Raw genomic sequence first — 19,136 nt, forward strand, 5'->3', positions numbered from 1 at the left:
AAAAATAGACACATTTATTAAGATTACAACAGATGAACAAAAATGTTAATTTGACTTAGTGCTTGGGTTCATAAATTTAAGAATCGATTCATAGCTCTATAGATGGATGGATTAATTTGCCGAATAGAAGGATGGATGGACCTTATTTAGTCAGATGAGTGTTTAGTGACTCTTAGTGAGTGTGGCTGTGTCTTGTGCAACACTCATGCCCAGTCCAGATTTGGGTCCTGCTTCTCACCAGATGCTAATGTAATAAACTCTCACTTCTTGTCAATATTGTAGCAAAAGTGTGAGTACAAAATAAATGAAAGAATGGATTGATGGACGAAAGAGTCTATGAACAAATGGCCAGATGTAATTTAGGTAGCTTGATTTCTAATGACTGTAATTAATCAAGAATGAGTAAGTAAGCCAGTGCCCAGTCCAGAGATGTATCCTACTTTAAATCTGAGGCTGCTGGGAAAGGATATAGATCATGTCAACCTTAAAATACAATAAGTATATTCAGAAAATAAATGGACAGACAAAATACCTTCATGCAGTATGGAAAAGTAAGTAGCCTTATCTAAAAAATATAAGCTGATAAAATAGAAAGAAATGCATTAGTGTTTAAAAAGGCTTGCAAGTGAATGGATTTGTGAACAATTCATTTATCTTTAGTAAATGAAACCATAAGTGCAGGAAGGGGTATTTCTAAGAGTACTGCAGCATCCACTACTGTAGGTCAAAGCAACTGAAACTGGTGATCTTAAAAAGACAACTTAAAAGTATTCAAATTTAAAATGAGACTATTTCCAAGTGGTATAGTGAGTGATGGAGAGTTGTCTTTTATGTAATTGCTGAAGAATTATATACCTTTGAATAACAACCAAACACGAGCCAAAACTTGCATCAGAGCAACAAATTTAAACCATCTCATTGGCTAACTGGGCATTCAAAAGGACTATTAGAGAAAAAAACATGTTACAGACAGTTTTACAAATATTTTGTAACGGCCGACCCTTTACCCAGACCGGCCACTACACTACCAAGACTATTCCTTGGATCACCTGAGGAGTGCTGGCTCTGAGGCTAGGGATCTGCACTGGCAATTGGAAGGTTGCCGGTTCAAATCCCGTAAATGCCAAAAGGGACTCTGCTCTGTTGGGCCCTTGATCAAGACCATTAACCTACAATTGGTGAGCGCTTTGAGTAGTGAGAAAAACGCTATATAAATGCAAAGAATTATTATGTGAGGCTTCTTGCTCTAATAACAAGCCGTACTCCATACAAGTTGTCTTACTTTTCCTGACACTACGAAATAACCAGAAAACAGTATATTATTGTAATACAGTAATATTGTAAATTATAAAGGCAGACAAATATTCAATAATATATATATATATGTGCGTGCATAACACCACTATCCCAAAAACACCTGTGACTAATTACTATATAAGAACATGAATATACAAATATTTACATTGAACGCTCCCTTGCCCCTAAACAATAAATAAAAACACATAACACAAATACAAACACAGATTAGTTAAACATAGCAATTGAAATGTGGTGAAAAATGAGTCCAAAATAAAGTTCGGCAGTATTGATACTGACTGTAGTGTTATTGTGCTCCTTCCGAAAACAAAATGACCTCACCATGAAAAGTCTTGGCAATGACTGGTATGAATCCGAACCCTGGGGTTTCTCGACTCTGGTATTTGTGACGTTGAATTGGTGGTGGAGAAAGCAAACAGTGGAATGATGCAATAAATGGCAGTGATGAGTTTGAAAATGATCGGGCAAACTATCTCCTTTCTCCTCTCCTCGTCTCGTCTCGCCTCGCCTCGCCTCTCCTCTCCTCTTTATTAAATACAAAATGTCCCGGGTGAAACAGGTGAGTTAACAGGTGATTTCCATCTCGGGGCTGTGCTCTCTTCCCATCATCCTTCCCCTCTTCACTTACGGGGACAACATTTACGGACGCACATATACGGGATGATGAAACGAAACGCACTCAGAACAAACATAGAACATACTATTATTATGTAACCCCACTACAATTTTTTTTCTGTTCCAGTATTGAGGTATAATATATCACCAGACAGACTCCTGCCTGCTCTGCACTGTGGTCATTGAACGAAGGTTCCGATTTGCTGGGCATGATCTGTGGATGCAGCACAACAAATTTCATGTGACAGAGAACATTCATAGATGACTAGTGGACTGTTGACGTTGAATGGGACGAGGCAGAGAACAGCGCACAGAACCAGTCACGATGGAGACAACTTGCCACCCAATGCAATGCACTGAATGGCACAGGAGGATTCAAACTTAAACGAGATTCTTGCATTAGTTATTGAATTTGCTTATTCTGCTATGTGGTCATGTGGCCTTAAGACCAGTAAACGCAAGGTGGGACACCACCCTTGATAAAATAACCTTAGAAGAATAGAACATTACACTGCAATATTAGAAACACGTGGATCAAAAGAATTTAGCAAGCTTCACAGAAGGCAGTGACAGACAAAGCGTCAGATTGTCAAATAAACATACAGAGCAGGGGTTTCCATTTCTGGTCCTGGAGGGCCGCAGTGGCTGCAGGTTTTCATTCCAACCATTGTCTTAATGAGTGACCAGTTTTTGCAGGCCTCAAATATGCCCCCCCTTCTCACCACCATACACAGACACACACACACAATATGCTGCTAACAGAGGTTATTCAATTATTTAATTAAAAATAAATAAATGTAAATATAATAATAATAATATAACAATATACAGTTGTGATTGAAAGTTTGTGAACCCTTTAGAATTTTCTATATTTCTTCATAAATATGACCTAAAACATCATCAGATTTTCACCCAAGTCCTAAAAGTAGATAAAGAGAAACCAGTTAAACAAATGAGACAAAAATATTATTTATTAAGGAAAATGATCGAATATTACATATTTGTTAGTGGCAAAAGTATGTGAACCTTTGCTTTCAGTATCTGGTGTGACCCCCCTTTGCAGCAATAACTAAACGTTTCCGGGAACTTTTGATCATTCCTGCACACCAGCTTGGAGGAATTTTAGCCCACTCGTCCGTACAGAACAGCTTCAACTCTGGGATGATGGTGGGTTTCCTCACATTAACTGCTCGCTTCAGGTCCTTTCACAACATTCTTTGGTAGAACGACTTGTGTGCTTAGGGTCATTGTCTTGACCCACCTTCTGTTGAGATTCAGTTCATGGACAGATGTCCTGACATTTTCCTTTAGAATTCTCTGATATAATTCAGAATTCATTGTTCCATCAATGAAGGCAAGCCGTCCTGGCCCAGATGAAGCAAAACAGGCCCAAACCATGATACTACCACCACCATGTTTCACAGATGGGATAAGGTTCTTATGCTGGAATGCAGTGTTTTCCTTTCTCCAAACATAACGCTCTTCATTTAAAGCAAAAAGTTCTATTTTGGTCTCATCCGTCCACAAAACATTCTTCCAATAGCCTTCTGGTTTGTCCACGTGATCTTTAGCAAACTGCAGACAGGCAGCAATGTTTTTTTTTTGGAGAGCAGTGGCTTTCTCCTTGCAACCCTGCCATGCACACCATTGTTGTTCAGTGTTCTCCTGATGGTGGACTCATGAATATGAACATTAGCCAATGTGAGAGAGGCCTTCAGTTGCTTAGAAGTTACCCTGGGGTCCTTTGTGACCTCGCCAACTATTACACGCCTTGCTCTTGGAGTGATCTTTGTTGGTCGACCACTCCTGGGGAGGGTAACAATGGTCTTGAATTTCCTCCATTTGTACACAATCTGTCTGACTCTGGATTGGTGGAGTCCAAACTCTTTTGAGATGGTTTTGTAACCTTTTCCAGCCTGATGAGCATCAACAACTCTTTATCTGAGGTCCTCATAGATCTCCTTTGTTCGTGCCATGATACACTTCCACAAACATGTGTTGTGAAGAGCAGACTTTGATAGATCCTGTTCTTTAAATAACACCGGGTGCCCACTCACAACTGATTGTCATCCCATTGATTGAAAACACCTGACTCGAATTTCACCTTCAAACTAACTGCTAATCCCAGAGGTTCACATACTTTTGCCATTCACGAATATGTAATATTCGATCATTTTCCTCAATAAATAAATGACCAAGTATAATATTTTGGTCTCATTTGTTTAACTGGTTTCTAGTTATCTACTTTTAGGACTTGAGTGAAATTCTGATGATGTTTTAGGTCATATTTATGCAGAAATATAGAAAATTCTAAAGGGTTCACAAACTTTCAAGCAGAACTGTAACTCATTTGCATGTAAACTGTGCATGTACCAACACATAAAACATTTATATAGAACAATAAAGTAACAAACTAGAACCACTTTGCATGTAAATAACTTCTTTAACCAGTGCCATGTGGTGAGGTTCACGGGTGGTGAGGCACTGACTCCTTCAGAGTGAGATTTATGAATGAATATGAATATATGAATATATGAACCCAAAGAGTATCTTCTTCACTATTCATTTGGCAGCCAGCATGCACACTGACTACTGTTTATGTTTCAGATCTCATCAGCATTCTTTACACACACATAGGTAAGGCACATACGAGTTTGGCTAAGAAAGAACGCTACATTTATAGCGGTGAGAGAGAGCGGAGAGAGCACATTTGCTCCACTCTCAATGTCTTCTAAATTTGCTGTTGCATTTCCACAATTCACACTCATTCAATACAAATGAAAGTATAGAGTGGTGAACAAAAAAAACGGATTTCAATTTTGACCTTAATTGAAATATTTTGTTGTTTTTAAAAGCTTTTACTTCTGAGGCTTTCATCAATTTTAATACAGACTGCCCAGCAAAAGGATAACAAGGAAAAACATTTTTTATTGTATTTTATTTAAAGTAAAAATTTAGTTTTTAAATATTTGGATTTTTTTTCTTAGTCTGATTCCATTTTTTAATTAAATTGAAAACCGTTTATGGTCTTACCTTTATTTGTAAATGAAGTCCATGCGCCTATCCTTCTCCACAAAAATCTCTGTCACTTACTTGTAAAAGTCATCCTTATTTGTCTTTTGTTTTAAAAATCTTAATCTTCCATTTTGGCAGTCAGTCAGAACAAAAAATAAAAATAAACAGTCCACTTCAGTGCACTTGACTTTCTAATATTGCTAACTTATTGGCGCCTCTGCATAGAACAGCAGTATCAAGCACCTGTTGAGCTCACATGTGCCCCCTTCAGGGTGGCACGGTACTGTCTGCCTCGCCTTGTGCCTTTCACTGCGGTTTTATGTCTGATCAGTAAGACTAAATATGTTACACTCATTCATTAAAGATATTAGCCAGACTGTGGAAAGTCAGGGTGTATAATAAACGTGTCTGCGGACATTATATTGGCGACATACAGAGAGACAGCAACAGGCACGTTCCAATTGCATGCATCAACCCAGTGTGTGAGGGACAGCAGTCTGAGGTGAGGTGAGGCTCGTCGCTGCCGCACCTCCTCGTGTTTCTCCCTCTCATTTAAACAGGAAATGGGCAAATTCAGCGATTTTAAGTACAAAAATGATTAAAGTTATTGGAATCATACAGAAAACAAATTTATAGCACAGACCAATAGACAAATTAATTTTATGTTATCATTATTAGTTTTTTTACTTTTCATGATGACAGGTGAGGCTCTGTCTGCCTCCCCTGACTGCACGTCTTTAACAGGCTCCAGAGAAGGGAAGTACAACAAATAAACAACATTAGAATCATGGTTAGCGTTGGGAACCTGCGTACCAAATTTCTTGAAGATAGGCCCATAAGTAGTAAAGACCATTGGAAAGTTCAATATTGCGGCCAACAGTAGCGTCATACCACCGAAATAAGTATGTACATTGGTTTTGGTTAGCACAGGGAAGCCACCTACCAAATTTCGTGAAGATGGGGCCATAAATAAGAAAGTTCAACATGGCGGACGTTGTCGACCTTTATGACAGTTACGCATAGAATTTCGAAATGAAACCTGCTTAACTTTTGTAAGTAAGCTTTAAGGAATGCGCCTGCCAAATTTCAGCCTTCTACCTACACAGGAAGTTGGAGAATTAGTGACGTTGAAAAGTTCAATATGGCGGCCGACAGTGGCGTCATACCACTGAAATAAGTACGTACATCGGTTTCGGTTAGCGCAAGGAAGCCGCCTACCAAATTTTGTGAAGATGGGGCCATAAATAAGAAAGTTCAACATGGTGGACGCTGTCGACCGTTATGACCGTTACGTGTAGAATTTCGAAATGAAACCTGCTTAACTTTTTTAAGTAAGCTGTAAGGAATAAGCCTGGCAAATTTCAGCCTTCTACCTACACAGGAAGTTGAAGAATTAGTGATGAGTCAGTGAGTGAGCCAGTCAGTCAGTCATTGAGGGCTTTGCCTTTTATTAGTATAGATTCCTAGACACGTGTCTGTTAATGCTCATCATTGCAAGGCCACTGAGACGGAGTTATGGCAGCAATGGCTGCAATTCTGAGGGCTATCCACATATTTGGATGTATTTTATGTAAATTAGTTTCTTGCAAGAAAGTTAATAGTCCCAGTGTAGTTATGTTAGATTTAAGAAAATGCAGGAAAACTTCCATTTCTTGTGGCAGTGCTTTCCCATCAAGGTCTGACTGGTCACTGTAGCATCACGGGGAGAGACGAGTCATTTCAAATGCTCAGTCCTGATTGAGCACACTTCACTCGTGTGCACCATTTTTTGTGTTTTCTGTGTTTTTGAAAGTATGACTGGATAACTGACATATGGATTATGTGACGTGAGTCATTTGAAAGGTTCCTTTTATTTTATGGATGATTTGATTTTGCTTGCTGTTGCTCAAGCTAGATCTCCATTAAAGTCCAATCTATCAGGTATTTTGTGTTCTTCATTCTCCATGACATTAAAAATTTTACTCGGCCATCAATACAATCACAAGGTTAGTAACAGATAAATTTCATTTTTGAGTGGAGTATTCCATTAAGAGAACTCAGATGACTCAGAAATGACAGAATGGAAGTTTTCAAAGGTACAGCTGTCTAACTGTGGAATCAGTTCTATTTAACAACAATGCAGGAGGCTTTAAAGGTAGCTAATTAAGGATAAAAAGTTTTCAAAAAAAATAACAGGGAAGTCTTCACATGCATTTTTATGGGTACATGGAACTTTTTAGACAAAATTATAGCAGAATGTAGTTTATTGATATTTTGGAAACACGATGTGATGAAAAAAATGATTACCGTATATACTTGCGGATAAGTTCTCCCACGGATAAGTTGGGACTTGATTTTACCGTATAATTTCTGGTATTTTATAATGTCAGTTGTATAAGTGGAATGCGGAAAACTCACGCTATTGGTCCAAGAGATTATGATATGCTAACGCCCACCTGAGAGAGTAACCACGGAGCACACAGCCTTTTTTTAATGTATTATGCCTACATGACCCCACGGTAATACCCAAACTACAACATTTGCAGTGATTTGTGTATTTTGTATCTCACACCCTCAAACTCCTTTATCATAAGAGCATCCCTTATCTACGATGGCGCATTTGATCAGAAGAAAATATGAAGCTGGTTTTAAATTAAACATCGTTGAAGTAGCGAAAGAAATCAGTAACTGTGACGCCACTGTGTCCGAGTGTCCTGGTGTGAGATTGGAGGAAACAAGAAGATGTAAAAAAAAAAATGAAGTGTTGTATTTTTGAACGGGCGTATAAGTCGGGTTTATGATTGATTTTTTGGGTTTCGAGACCCGACTTATATGTGAGCATAGGGGTGGTCTAAATCTAATTATGCAATTTTCATTCCGCTATAACTTATTAAGTTTATTACATAGAAAATCACTCGAAAAATCCAGGACCATCGAGAAGTGTGTGAAATGATGACATGAAGAATCGTCTTCTCGACAAACTCATCCAGGCGATCTGGATCTGCATAATCATATCTGGACTATCCTGTAGATAAGGTAAGCAGTGTTATGCTGAAGGTTCTATTCTCATCACAAGTTTTCTTATTAACTTGCTTGGTACAAAACTGCGTACTGCACCATAAAATAGAAAGCTTAGAAAATAAGCTTTGGTGCTCTGGGCTTTGTTTGACCCAAAGTGTTATATTAAACAATGAATTACCTAAGAATATATTAAACATTAGAACAATATTGCTGTTATCACTATTGTTTCTTTGGCTTACCTATGTGAGTTGCAGTTGGAACCCTGTAAATGAAAGGAAAAGATGAATTACAATAGAATATGGTTTAATTTTAGCACAAATAGGAACAACAAGCAGAACAGATGGAGATTTCAAAATATAAATTACTGTACTCAGATAATCCTCTGGAAGAAAAGCCATCATTCTGAGCAAATATAGATAATGATATGATTCCTTATACTCTCCCGATCTTTGACTCACCTCTTATAAATAGCCTGAGATTTTACTTAACTGCTTATTCAGACACAAATCAGGCAATTTAATGTGCCCTTTGGTATTTTCTACAAGTTTTCTTTATTAAAGCTACTTTCAGTGAAAAACTACTGTGTCGAAATAAAACATGAAGTGGTAATATTCTGATAATAAAGGGAAGCTTCAATAGAACTATTAAAAATTGTGAGTCTTCACAGTATGGTTTTACACCTACATCTCAGGATTAACTTACACTCCCACCCTAAAAAGGAAGAATGCACCACCATAAATTAAACATTAGAATTAAAGTTGTATACAAGACTAAAGGCACTTAAAAACCCCAACAGGCTGGCCAAGTTCATGTCTGACAGAGTCACCATCCATTATCCAACCCGCTATATCATAACTACAGCGTCATGGGGGTCTGCCGGAGCCAATCCCAGCCAACACAGGGTGCAAGGCAGGAAACAAACCCCGGGCAGGGTGTCAGCCCACCACAGGGGGCACACACACACACACACACACCAAGGACAATTCAGAATCACCAATGCACCTGACCTGAACATCTTTGGATTGTGGGAGGAAACCGGAGTGCCCGGAGGAAACCCACATGCAAACTCCACACAGAGAGGACCCGGGAAGCGAACCTGGGTCTCCTAACTGTGAGGCAGCACTGCTAACACTGTGCCACCGTGACGCCTTGACAGAGTCACATTGCATTCCTTTTTATCTCTGTTTCTGGGGCACGCTTTTAAGCACTCATGAGCATTTTTTTTTCTTCTTTAAGTGATAAGACAGGGAAGGTAGTGGGAAAAAACCTTAGTTACCTTCAGAAACCTTACAGCATCTGTCTGATTTAAAATGATATGGATCTGCTGTATAGTTCGCTCGATGTCATCCAGTTCTTCGACTTTTTGTTTGGTTTGGCTTTCAATGAAATTTATCGCAACTTGCCGTTCCGAATCAATGAACCGAAGTGTCAACACTTCATCCTCTTCAAGTACAGCCTTAATGCCTTTATAATGATGAACAGCCTGCTCATGGAAGGCTGAATACGCATTCTGCATAAAGGGCAACAGACAAGTGGTGAGAGCACCTTTCATTATTTTTTTATTAGATTTTTAAAAAGACATCCTAAGTTAATCAGCCTATTATAGTTACAAGTTAAAATAACAAATACCTCATTATATTTTGTAAAAAAAAAAATCTTAATTTGATTAAAGAATTAGAAATCTTTGCTTTTTTGTTTGGCAGAAAACAACATTCTGCAACAGCAGTATCTCTTTTCTTGTAATATGTTTAGATAGATAGATAGATAGATAGATAGATAGATAGATAGATAGATAGATAGATAGATAGATAGATAGATAGATAGATAGATAGATAGATAGATAGATAGATAGATAGATGGTTCTGTGGTTAAGGATCTGTGCTGGTATCTGGAAGGTTGCCGGTTCAAATTGCTTTCTGCCAGAAGGGATCCTACTACAATAGGCCGTTGAACAAGGCCCTTAACTTGTAAATTGCTGACCCCCAAAGGTCATATGAAAAGACAATTTCTCCCTTAAAGTAACAAACTATATCACATCATAAAGATATTGTAGATAGATAGATAGATAGATAGATAGATAGATAGATAGATAGATAGATAGATAGATAGATAGATAGATAGATAGATAGTGTGGCAGTGGGGGCGCTAGTGCTCCCTTGAACCCTCAGGGATGACTCTAAACACCAGGTAAAAGTCCAAGTCCCAACAGTCCACAGTTCCTTATTCCTTCCGGGTCAGGGCAATTAGTCCTTTACTTCAACCCAGGAGCACGACATTTCTTCCTGTCACGTGACCGTGACGTACTCCTGGGTCATACGGCATCACAGAGCTTATAAGCTCCCCCACAGCAACTCCTGGTGGTCCCCAAGGTATCCAGCAGGGCTGTGTATAAACACTACAAAGTCCATAAGGCCCTGCTGGACCTCGGGGCACGAACCTGCTGTCGGGAGAGCTCCTCCTGGCAGCCTGGGGGTGCAGACTGGCATGGGAAGCCGGCAGTCCTCCACAATAGATAGATAGATAGATAGATAGATAGATAGATAGATAGATAGATAGATAGATAGATAGATAGATAGATAGGTAATCTTTATTATTGTTGTAGTTAAAAACAAAATTTTATCTGGCACTTTCTCTAAGACAGCATACTAAATATATAAATTAAAAACAGATATAGACATGAAACACGAGAAAAGAGGTAACATACTAAATTACAGAACACAATGCACAACAGTCAATCTCTTTTATCAATCCTGAGTAGTGGAGGGGTTACAGAGATGATGGCTCTTGGATAGAAACTATCCCTGAATGTATTTGTTCTGCTTTTAATTAACCAGAGGGAAGGGGACAAACAATCAATGCCCAGGATGTGTTGGACCTTTAATAATACCACTAGCATTTTTTTTCTCAAGTTGACCAGTATAAATATCCTCTAGTACTGAGATTGTACTTATTGTGCCATCTTCACCACATGATGTAATTCTTTCATGTTTCAGCTGGCATATCACACTATACAGCACTAGCACAGGGTGCACTCAATGGTGGCAAAAAAGAAGTTTACCATTCATTGCAGAGGGGAGTGATTTTGCTTTACTTTCTTAGGACACAATTGTGGTTGACTTAAGGCACATGTGGACCACAACTTTTTCTAATGAGATGTTTGAAATGCTGATAAAAACCTCAGCTAGTTGGTCTGTGCAAGCCTTCAACACTTGTCCCTCGAACCCATCTGGCCCAGCTGCTTTGCTGATGTCAAGCTATGCAGAGTGGATGTGACCTCATGCTGATGTAATCTTATAGTCTGGCCCATCTCTAAAGGTGCATCATGGATTTGGATTTCACCATTCAGACAGTCAAAACGAGTGAAGAACCAGTTCAGAGTGTCTGGGAGAGCGTGTTGTTGCTATTGGAGTGTTTAAAAATGGAACTGTCCTAACTATCGAGCTGATGATCATCTTAATGCCCTTCAACATTATCCTGGTAGTTGATGTTAATATCCCTTAATGTGCTCCTTTGTACTTGCACTTTACAACACAATTCTTCATCCTCCCTCATGCTTCCTTGTAGTCTTCAGATTTAAATGCTTCATTCTGTGCCCTGACCAAAGTCTGTACTTCATTATTCAACCCAGGTGGTTATAACTACAGTAGTGTGGACCACCAGGCTGGCACTGCCACCCCAACCTGACACAGATAAGCGTGGAACACAAGTTCAAGGCGCACACAGAGTTTGTTATTTTTTTTTTTACCTCATGGGAAACGCCTTCCCACATTTCCCACAAGTACAGTACAGTCCCCAGCTCAAGCACTGTACAAAAGTCTTCATTCTCTCTCTTTCTTTTCTTTCTCTTCCACTCCACCAGTCAAGTTGTATCTTTCTCCTCCCAACTCTGGCTCCTCGAGTAGTGGCTGCCGTCTCCTTTTATACTGCACCCGGAAGTGCTCCAGGTGCTTGATGACCTAGTTTCCAGCAGAAAAATTGCCCAAAAGGACTCAGCAGACCCATGGACAGGGTTGCACCAAACTCCAACTCCCATGAAGCCCTGCGGGAGTCCAAGGCAGCCGGGGAGAGCTGCCATCTAGCATGCCGGAGGAGGTAATGCTCTGGCCACACTTGCTCCCCTGGTCCTTCCAAGTGTGGAGGCGTCCCGGCTGCACGCTACACTAGGAAACACTTTTACCATCTTTGTTATGCAACACAAATGTTTATGTAAGAAAGAACTTTAAATGTATATTCCTCTAGCTCTGCATCCTGAGCAAACACACTCCAATCTGTGACATCAAAACAGTCCTTCAGGGCTTGAGGTGGCTTCCCCATAGTCAACATTTGGACTGTTTTTATAGCTGATTACTGTCCCAGGCTGGTATGAAAAACGGGGACACATGATCGGAAAAATCACAGTGTGGCAGTGCAGCAGCTCCATAAGCATGTGAAATGTTGGCGCAGTCTTGCTCCACTATATTATTCTCCCATTTCGGGGAAACTGACATTTTTGTAAAATTTAGACAGGACTGATTTTAATTGTGTGTGATTAACATATTTTCATATTTTTTTTAACTTTATTATATTTTCCTTATGTTTCCAATTTTTCCTGTTTTGAACACATCACCTGACATATCCCAACCCTAGACAGGTGCCACTGTAATGAGGTAATCACATTTCTTGTCAATGGTGTTATTGTTGTGGCTGATCAGTGCATACAGTATATAATATGTCATAAACTTGCAAGTATTTTTGTGTATATTTTGGTTTGTGTGAAGATCTTTCTTAAAAAAAGACAATTAATTCTTCAAAGGCCTAAAAAAGGAGGTATAATGCCTTCTAACTTTCTATTCTACTGCTAAATTGAGAATATACGTATTATAACTTCAGAAAATATAATGTACTGATTTGGTTAGTCAAAGAGCTGAAATTCTGCCCTAATTCTTCACCCTACATGTTGCTCTGCCCACCAAGTTACCATTAATTACCATCTAATAATTATAGTACTAGGGTGTTGTACAGTGTTAGCCATTATGGGTGTAATGAGAATCCCATCTTGCCTGAAGAAGCGGCCTGAGTTGCCTCGAAAGTTTGTATATTGTAGTCTTTTTAGTTAGCCTTGCATGACTTCTCATCATGTTGAAACCCAGTTCTGCCACAGTTACTTAGAATATAGCATCAAATCCTGGAGACAGCGTAAGGCTGAGATCATCATATACAGAAAATTGTAAATCTCTATATATAAAAGTCAATGTATGTGTGTGTGTGTCTGTATGTATGTTCCAGCATCACTTCTGAATGGCTAGAGCGATTTTCATGAAACTTGGTGCACGTTTCTCATTGGTCGACTAAAATACTGTATGATGAAATCAACTCATTTTGCGGTTTTGTATGCATGTTATCATCCAGTTGACAGTCGGAATGACCACCAGAGGGCGAACTGGAGGTATATTTGAGCTCCACCACACCCCTGTTGCTTTTCAAATTAAATAGAGTTAACCAGTTCTGAGCGTCAACTGGATGGTAACATACATACAAGACCGTAAGACAAGCACATTAGTGAGTCTTCATTGTTTGCTTTTTTATTTTTAAAGCTGTGCGTTTTTCTTTACCCAATTATATTTTTCTCAAACAATTAAAAAAAAAAAAAAAAAGTTTATTTTCCTCCTGGGCAACGCTGGGTATTTCATCTAGTTTGTACTAAATTACAAAATGTTTAATGTATGGGATTTACTTCGAAATTTGTATATTGAAAATATATTTGCACCATTTAAAACAATGGTGCCTTAAATATATCCTTTAGCATGAGCAAGTTAGAGATTTTGGAAATGAAAATTGGACAATGATTAGCCAGCACACCGATACGTTCCTCCATGGCATCTGAAGTATACGTCACCAGGAAAGGATGACAGGCTCAGACAGATTCCCTGATCAGATGCCCGAGCCACCTCATCTGACTCCTCTGCTCTACTCTGAGCCCCTCCCGGATGTGAGCTTCTCACCCTATCTTTAAGGGAAAGCCCAGACACCCTGCGGAGGAAACTCATTTCAGCCGCTTGTATTGCGATCTGTTCTTTGGTCACTACCCATAGCTCATGACCATAGGTGAGGGTAGGAGCGTAGATCGACTGGTAAATTTACGGCTCAGCTCCTTTTCACCACGACAGACCGATGCAGAGCCCGCATCACTGCGGATGCCGCACCGATCCGCCTGTGATCTCACGCCCATTCTTCCCTCACTCGTGAACAAGACCCCGAGATCTTGAACTCCTCCACTTGGGGCAGATCTCTCCCCAACCCTGAGAGGGCACTCCATCCGCTGAGGACCATGCGGATTTGGAGGTGCTGATTCTCATCCCAGCCGCTTCACACTCAGCTGCGAACCGATCCAGAGAGCTGAAGATCACGGCCTGATGAAGCAAACAGGACAACATCATCTGCAAAAGCAGTGACCCAATCCTGAGTCCACCAAACCGACCCCTTCAACACCCTGGTGCGCCTAGAAATTCTGTCCATAAAAGTTATGAACAGAATCGTGACAAAGGGCAGCCCTGGCGGAGTCCAACTCTCACTGGAAACGGGCTCGACTTACTGCGGCAATGCGGATACAGAGACCGAACAGCTCTTATCACGGTCGAATGATAGACCGGTCGGGCAAACTCCCATGCACCCTCCAGGACTCTGCTAAGGGTGAAGAGCTGGTCCACTGTTCCGACCAGGACTAAAACCACACTGTTCCTCCTGAATCCGAGGTTCACTATCCGACGGACCCTCCTCTTCTTTTCCAGGGAGAGGAGTGTGATCCCTCTATAGTTGAACACACCCTCCGTCCCCTTTTAAAGAGGGGGACCACCACCCCGGTCTGCCAATCCAGAGGCACTGTCCCCGATGTCGTGTCAACCAAGACAGTCCTACAACATCCAGAGCCTTAAGGAACTCCGGGCGATCTCATCCACCCCGGGCCCTGCCACCAAGGAGTTTTTGACCACCTCGGTGACTTCATAAGTCGTTCTCCATGGCTCTCCAAACTCCTCCCATGCCCGAAGTTTTGCCTCAGCAACAACGAAGCCGCGTTCGCTTGGCCTGCCGGTACCTATCAGCTGCCTCCAGAGACCCACAGGAAGCTTGACGGCATCCTCACCGCCGTGTCCACCAACGGGTTCGGGATTGCCGCCACGACAGGCACCACCACCTTGCGGCCACAGCTCCGTCAGCCGCTCAACAATAGAGGCACGGAACATGGCCCATTCGACTCAATGTCCCCACCTCCCTCGGGACGGGTTGAAGTTCTGCGGAGGTGGGAGTTGAAGCTACTTCTGACAGGGGAATAGGTCTGACCGGCATCTTCCCCACCATCGGCCAACTCACCACCAGGTGGTGATGTTGACAGCTCCGCCCCTCTCTTCACCCGAGTGTCCAAGACACCTGAGGCCTAGGGTGTCCTGGTGCAAGTGCATAGAACACCCTTATTTGAACATGGTGTTTCTCCATGACGAGCACAGAAGTCCAATAACAAAACACCGCTCGGGTTCAGATCGTGGCCACCTCCCAAACCCTTCCAGGTCTCACTGTCAATGAGCATTGAAGTCTCCCAGCAAAACGAGGGAATCCCCAGAAGGTATGCCCTCTAGCAACCCTCCAGAGACTCCAAAAGGGTGGATACTCCAAACTGCTGTTCGCGCATACGGCAAACAACAGTCAGGACCCTTCCCCACCCGAAGGCGGAGGGAGGCCACCCTCTCGCCCACCGGGTAAACCCCAATGCACAGGCTCAGTAAGTAACACCTTGGCCTCTCACCGGGCAACTCCAGAGTGGTGTCCAGCCCCTCTCAAGGAGATTGGTTCCAGAGTCCAAGGTGCGAGGTGAGTCCGACTTATCTAGAAAGCTCAGGCTCCTTCCCTTATGACATTCCTTCCCAAGAGCCAGTTTCTGTCTCAGACCGCCAAGCCACCACCCAACTCACATGCTTGGCCCCTCCCATAGGTGGTGAGCCCATGGGAGGAGCCAGGTGGGTGCAGGCCCGCCAAGGGCGAGCCCCACCTCCAGGCCTGGCTGTGACCCATACCCAAGTTTTCTCATCATTGGAGGTTTGTTGAACTGTCTCATCCCTCACCTAGGAAGTTTGCCTTGGGTGTTCTACCAGGCATAAAGCCCCGGACAACATAGCTCTAGGATCATTGATCAGGTGACGGTTCAAGGAGGAGATTTTCAAAGAGTGAATCATACAGTTGACCTTTGTCTTTTTGGCCACTCACGCTCTGACTTCAGTAAGAAACTTGGACCTTGTGACCATGTGGTGCTTTTAAGAAAGTTTTCTATCTTAGCCCTCTAGTGCTTTCAGCCAGGTTAAGGGCAGATGTGACATACCTCCAAAGGTTGTGAATGATTGATCATGGAGATTCTGTTGGCAACAAAAGTCTTGAATCGAGTGCTTTCATTTGAAATGTATTTTAGCACCGTGGTCCTATAGGTCCAAAATGTAGATTCTTGTAAGGGTATTTGAAGCTCACCATTAAGCACATTTGTAAAAGCAAAAACTGCCCTGTGCAGCCACGAATTAGAATTGATGCTGTGGATTGCACTGGTGGAAAAAATGAATATAAATGCGGAAGCATGAATGAGGTGTTAGGGATTAATATTCCTAACTTTCAAAGCCAAAAACTTTTAATATTCCCCCCTAAAATTCTAGTGAGTATTGTGGTTGTAAAATCTCTTGTGGAATAAATTTAAGTATCAATTTTGCAAAGTTGTAAGCAAAACAAAAATTTGCTGTTTTGCTCATCACTACAAAAATGGATCCTATCACTCACCCCACATTTGGGACTCTATATAGGAAAAACTGATTTTCAGTCAGCCATTACATGACCCCCTTTGTAATGAACAGGGTCGTGCAGCCTATCAAAGCTAGCATAGGACACAAGGCAGAGAACAAACCCTGGACAGGGTGCCAGTCCATCGCAGGGCACACACACACACACGCGAGCCAGTTTAGTATCGTCAATCCACCGAACCTGCATGTCTTTGGACTGTGGAAGGAAACCGGAGCACCTGGAGGAAACACACACAGGCACTGAGAGAACCTGCAAACTACACAGGGAGGACGAGTGTAGTGGAATACAAACCCTGGTCTCCTTACTGTGAAACAGCAGCACTACCACTGTGCCACGCAATGTATTTAGTGAACAAATCCATACATTCAAAGGCAGTTGCATCATGTCTTTGAGAATTTGGTTGGACTTGGGAAAAAAATTTTGGAGAGACAAGAGAGGATTTGAAAACATTACACAAAAATGAGTGAAGCTATGAACCTGGAACCTTGAACGTTAATTGTTGCACTTATCATGCCCCCAAAAGTGGAGCTATTTGTCAATTACATTTTTTAAATATTTCAATCAAATGAATTAATGGGGCGGCATGGTGGCGCAGTGGTAGCGCTGCTGCCTCGCAGTTAGGAGACCCGGGTTCGCTTCCCAGGTCCTCCCTGCGTGGAGTTTGCATGTTCTCCCCGTGTCTGCGTGGGTTTCCTCCGGGCGCTCCGATTTCCTCCCACAATCCAAAGACATGCAGGTTAGGTGGATTGGCGATTCTAAATTGGCCCTAGTGTGTGCTTGGTGTGTGGGTGTGATTGTGTGTGTCCTGCAGTGGGTTGGCACCCTGCCCAGGATTGGTTCCTGCCTTGTGCCCTGTGTTGGCTGGGATTGGCTCCAGCAGACCCCCGTGACCCTGTATTCGGATTCAGCGGGTTAGAAAATGGATGGATGGATGAATTAATGGTACCCACTTTAACACAGAATTGTTTCACACTTAACATCAGTAAACCATTCAATCTTGCAGTCTCTTCGTAGGAAAAGTCCAGTTGGACTGCCATCTTCAGGGAGCTTGGCATGAACCACCATCAGATTCCAAATAACAGCACAAGGCCCTGTGCACACGAGCACCTTCCTCTTTCTTTTAATATTCAGTATTTATGATATTGACAAAAGTCCTCCGCATCCTAAGTATATTAAGTGCAATGTAACATCATAAAAACGTGCAGACTCCCCTGGAAGCATTGGGTGCAACGCAGAGGCCAACCCTGGACTGGGAAGTATAAAACACTGCAGAATTATGGGTCATCTTGATGGTGTCATATCAGTACATCACATAAATTCTGAAAGTTGTTGACTGAAACACTTCATAGCAAATGAGTCTGGCAAACATGTAAATATTACATACAGTTGCCGGTCATAAAATTAGAATATCATGACAAAGTTGATTTATTTCACTAATTCCATTCAAAAAGTGAAACTTGTATATTAGATTCATTCATTACACACAGACTGATGTATTTTAAATGTTTATTTCTTTTAATTTTGATGATTATGGATGTAGAGCTAGAGGAATATACATTTAAAGTTCTTTCTTACATAAACATTTGTGTTGCGTAACAAAGATGGTAAAAGTGTTTCCTAGTGTAGCGTGCAGCCGGGACGCCTCCACACTTGGAAGGACCAGGGGAGCAAGTGTGGCCAGAGCATTACCTCCTCCGGCATGCTAGATGGCCCCTTTTTCAGGCAAGATGTAAGTATATAAGTATTACTAAACATATTATTCATTTTTCAAAAAAAAAAAAAAAAGAAAATCCCTTATGCACAATTAAAGAACGTGTGATTAATATTTCAGTGCCTATAACAAATAATATTTTACCTGTGTATGGGAGTTTAGCTCTCTGAGGCTGTTTATTGCTGCTTTGGTTTTTATCCTCTTTGTGCTGAGCTCTTTCAAATATTCAGTCAGAGACGCCTGTAAAATGATGATTAAAGGCAGATTATCACAGGTACAAACACTTTATATTTTATTTTATTTTTTTTTGCCTAGTCTTTTCCACCAAGTAACTGTATTAGTGATTCCAGCCCAGCCAGAGCTTATAATAACATTACTCATCAGCATCCCAAAATGTGACAGTGCTCTTGGTGGTTGCCAAGGCAACGTCACATATCATTCTCAAATGGTTTTACCATTCAGGGGTAAGTGGTTGTTAATTCATGAGAAAGTGTGACATGAAAAATGGATGCACAGCTTTCTAAAAGAAAAGACACAACGCCTGCACATTTTTAAAAATGTGAATACAATTTGTCCAAACGGGACAAATATACACTACATTATTTTTCAACAATTTCCCAGACTTATTGCTTTTTACAATAAGAATGTTCTGTTTTGTTCAAACCAA

General features: G+C 41.3%; 1 protein-coding gene across 1 annotated transcript in view; it reads right to left on the reverse strand.

The window, feature by feature from the left end:
* LOC120524633 (zinc-binding protein A33-like) overlaps positions 1–19,136 on the reverse strand; it is a gene marked incomplete at its 5' end in the record, with an annotated part of 40,195 nt that overhangs the window by 5,841 nt on the left and 15,218 nt on the right. Inside the window, 2 exons of the mRNA XM_039746463.1 lie at positions 8,187–8,209; positions 9,224–9,457. Of these exons, the coding sequence (XP_039602397.1) occupies positions 8,187–8,209; positions 9,224–9,457 (257 nt within the window). The remainder of the gene's footprint in view (positions 1–8,186; positions 8,210–9,223; positions 9,458–19,136) is intronic.

Source organism: Polypterus senegalus, chromosome 2, assembly GCF_016835505.1.
Source record: "Polypterus senegalus isolate Bchr_013 chromosome 2, ASM1683550v1, whole genome shotgun sequence".
Taxonomy (NCBI): domain Eukaryota; kingdom Metazoa; phylum Chordata; class Cladistia; order Polypteriformes; family Polypteridae; genus Polypterus; species Polypterus senegalus.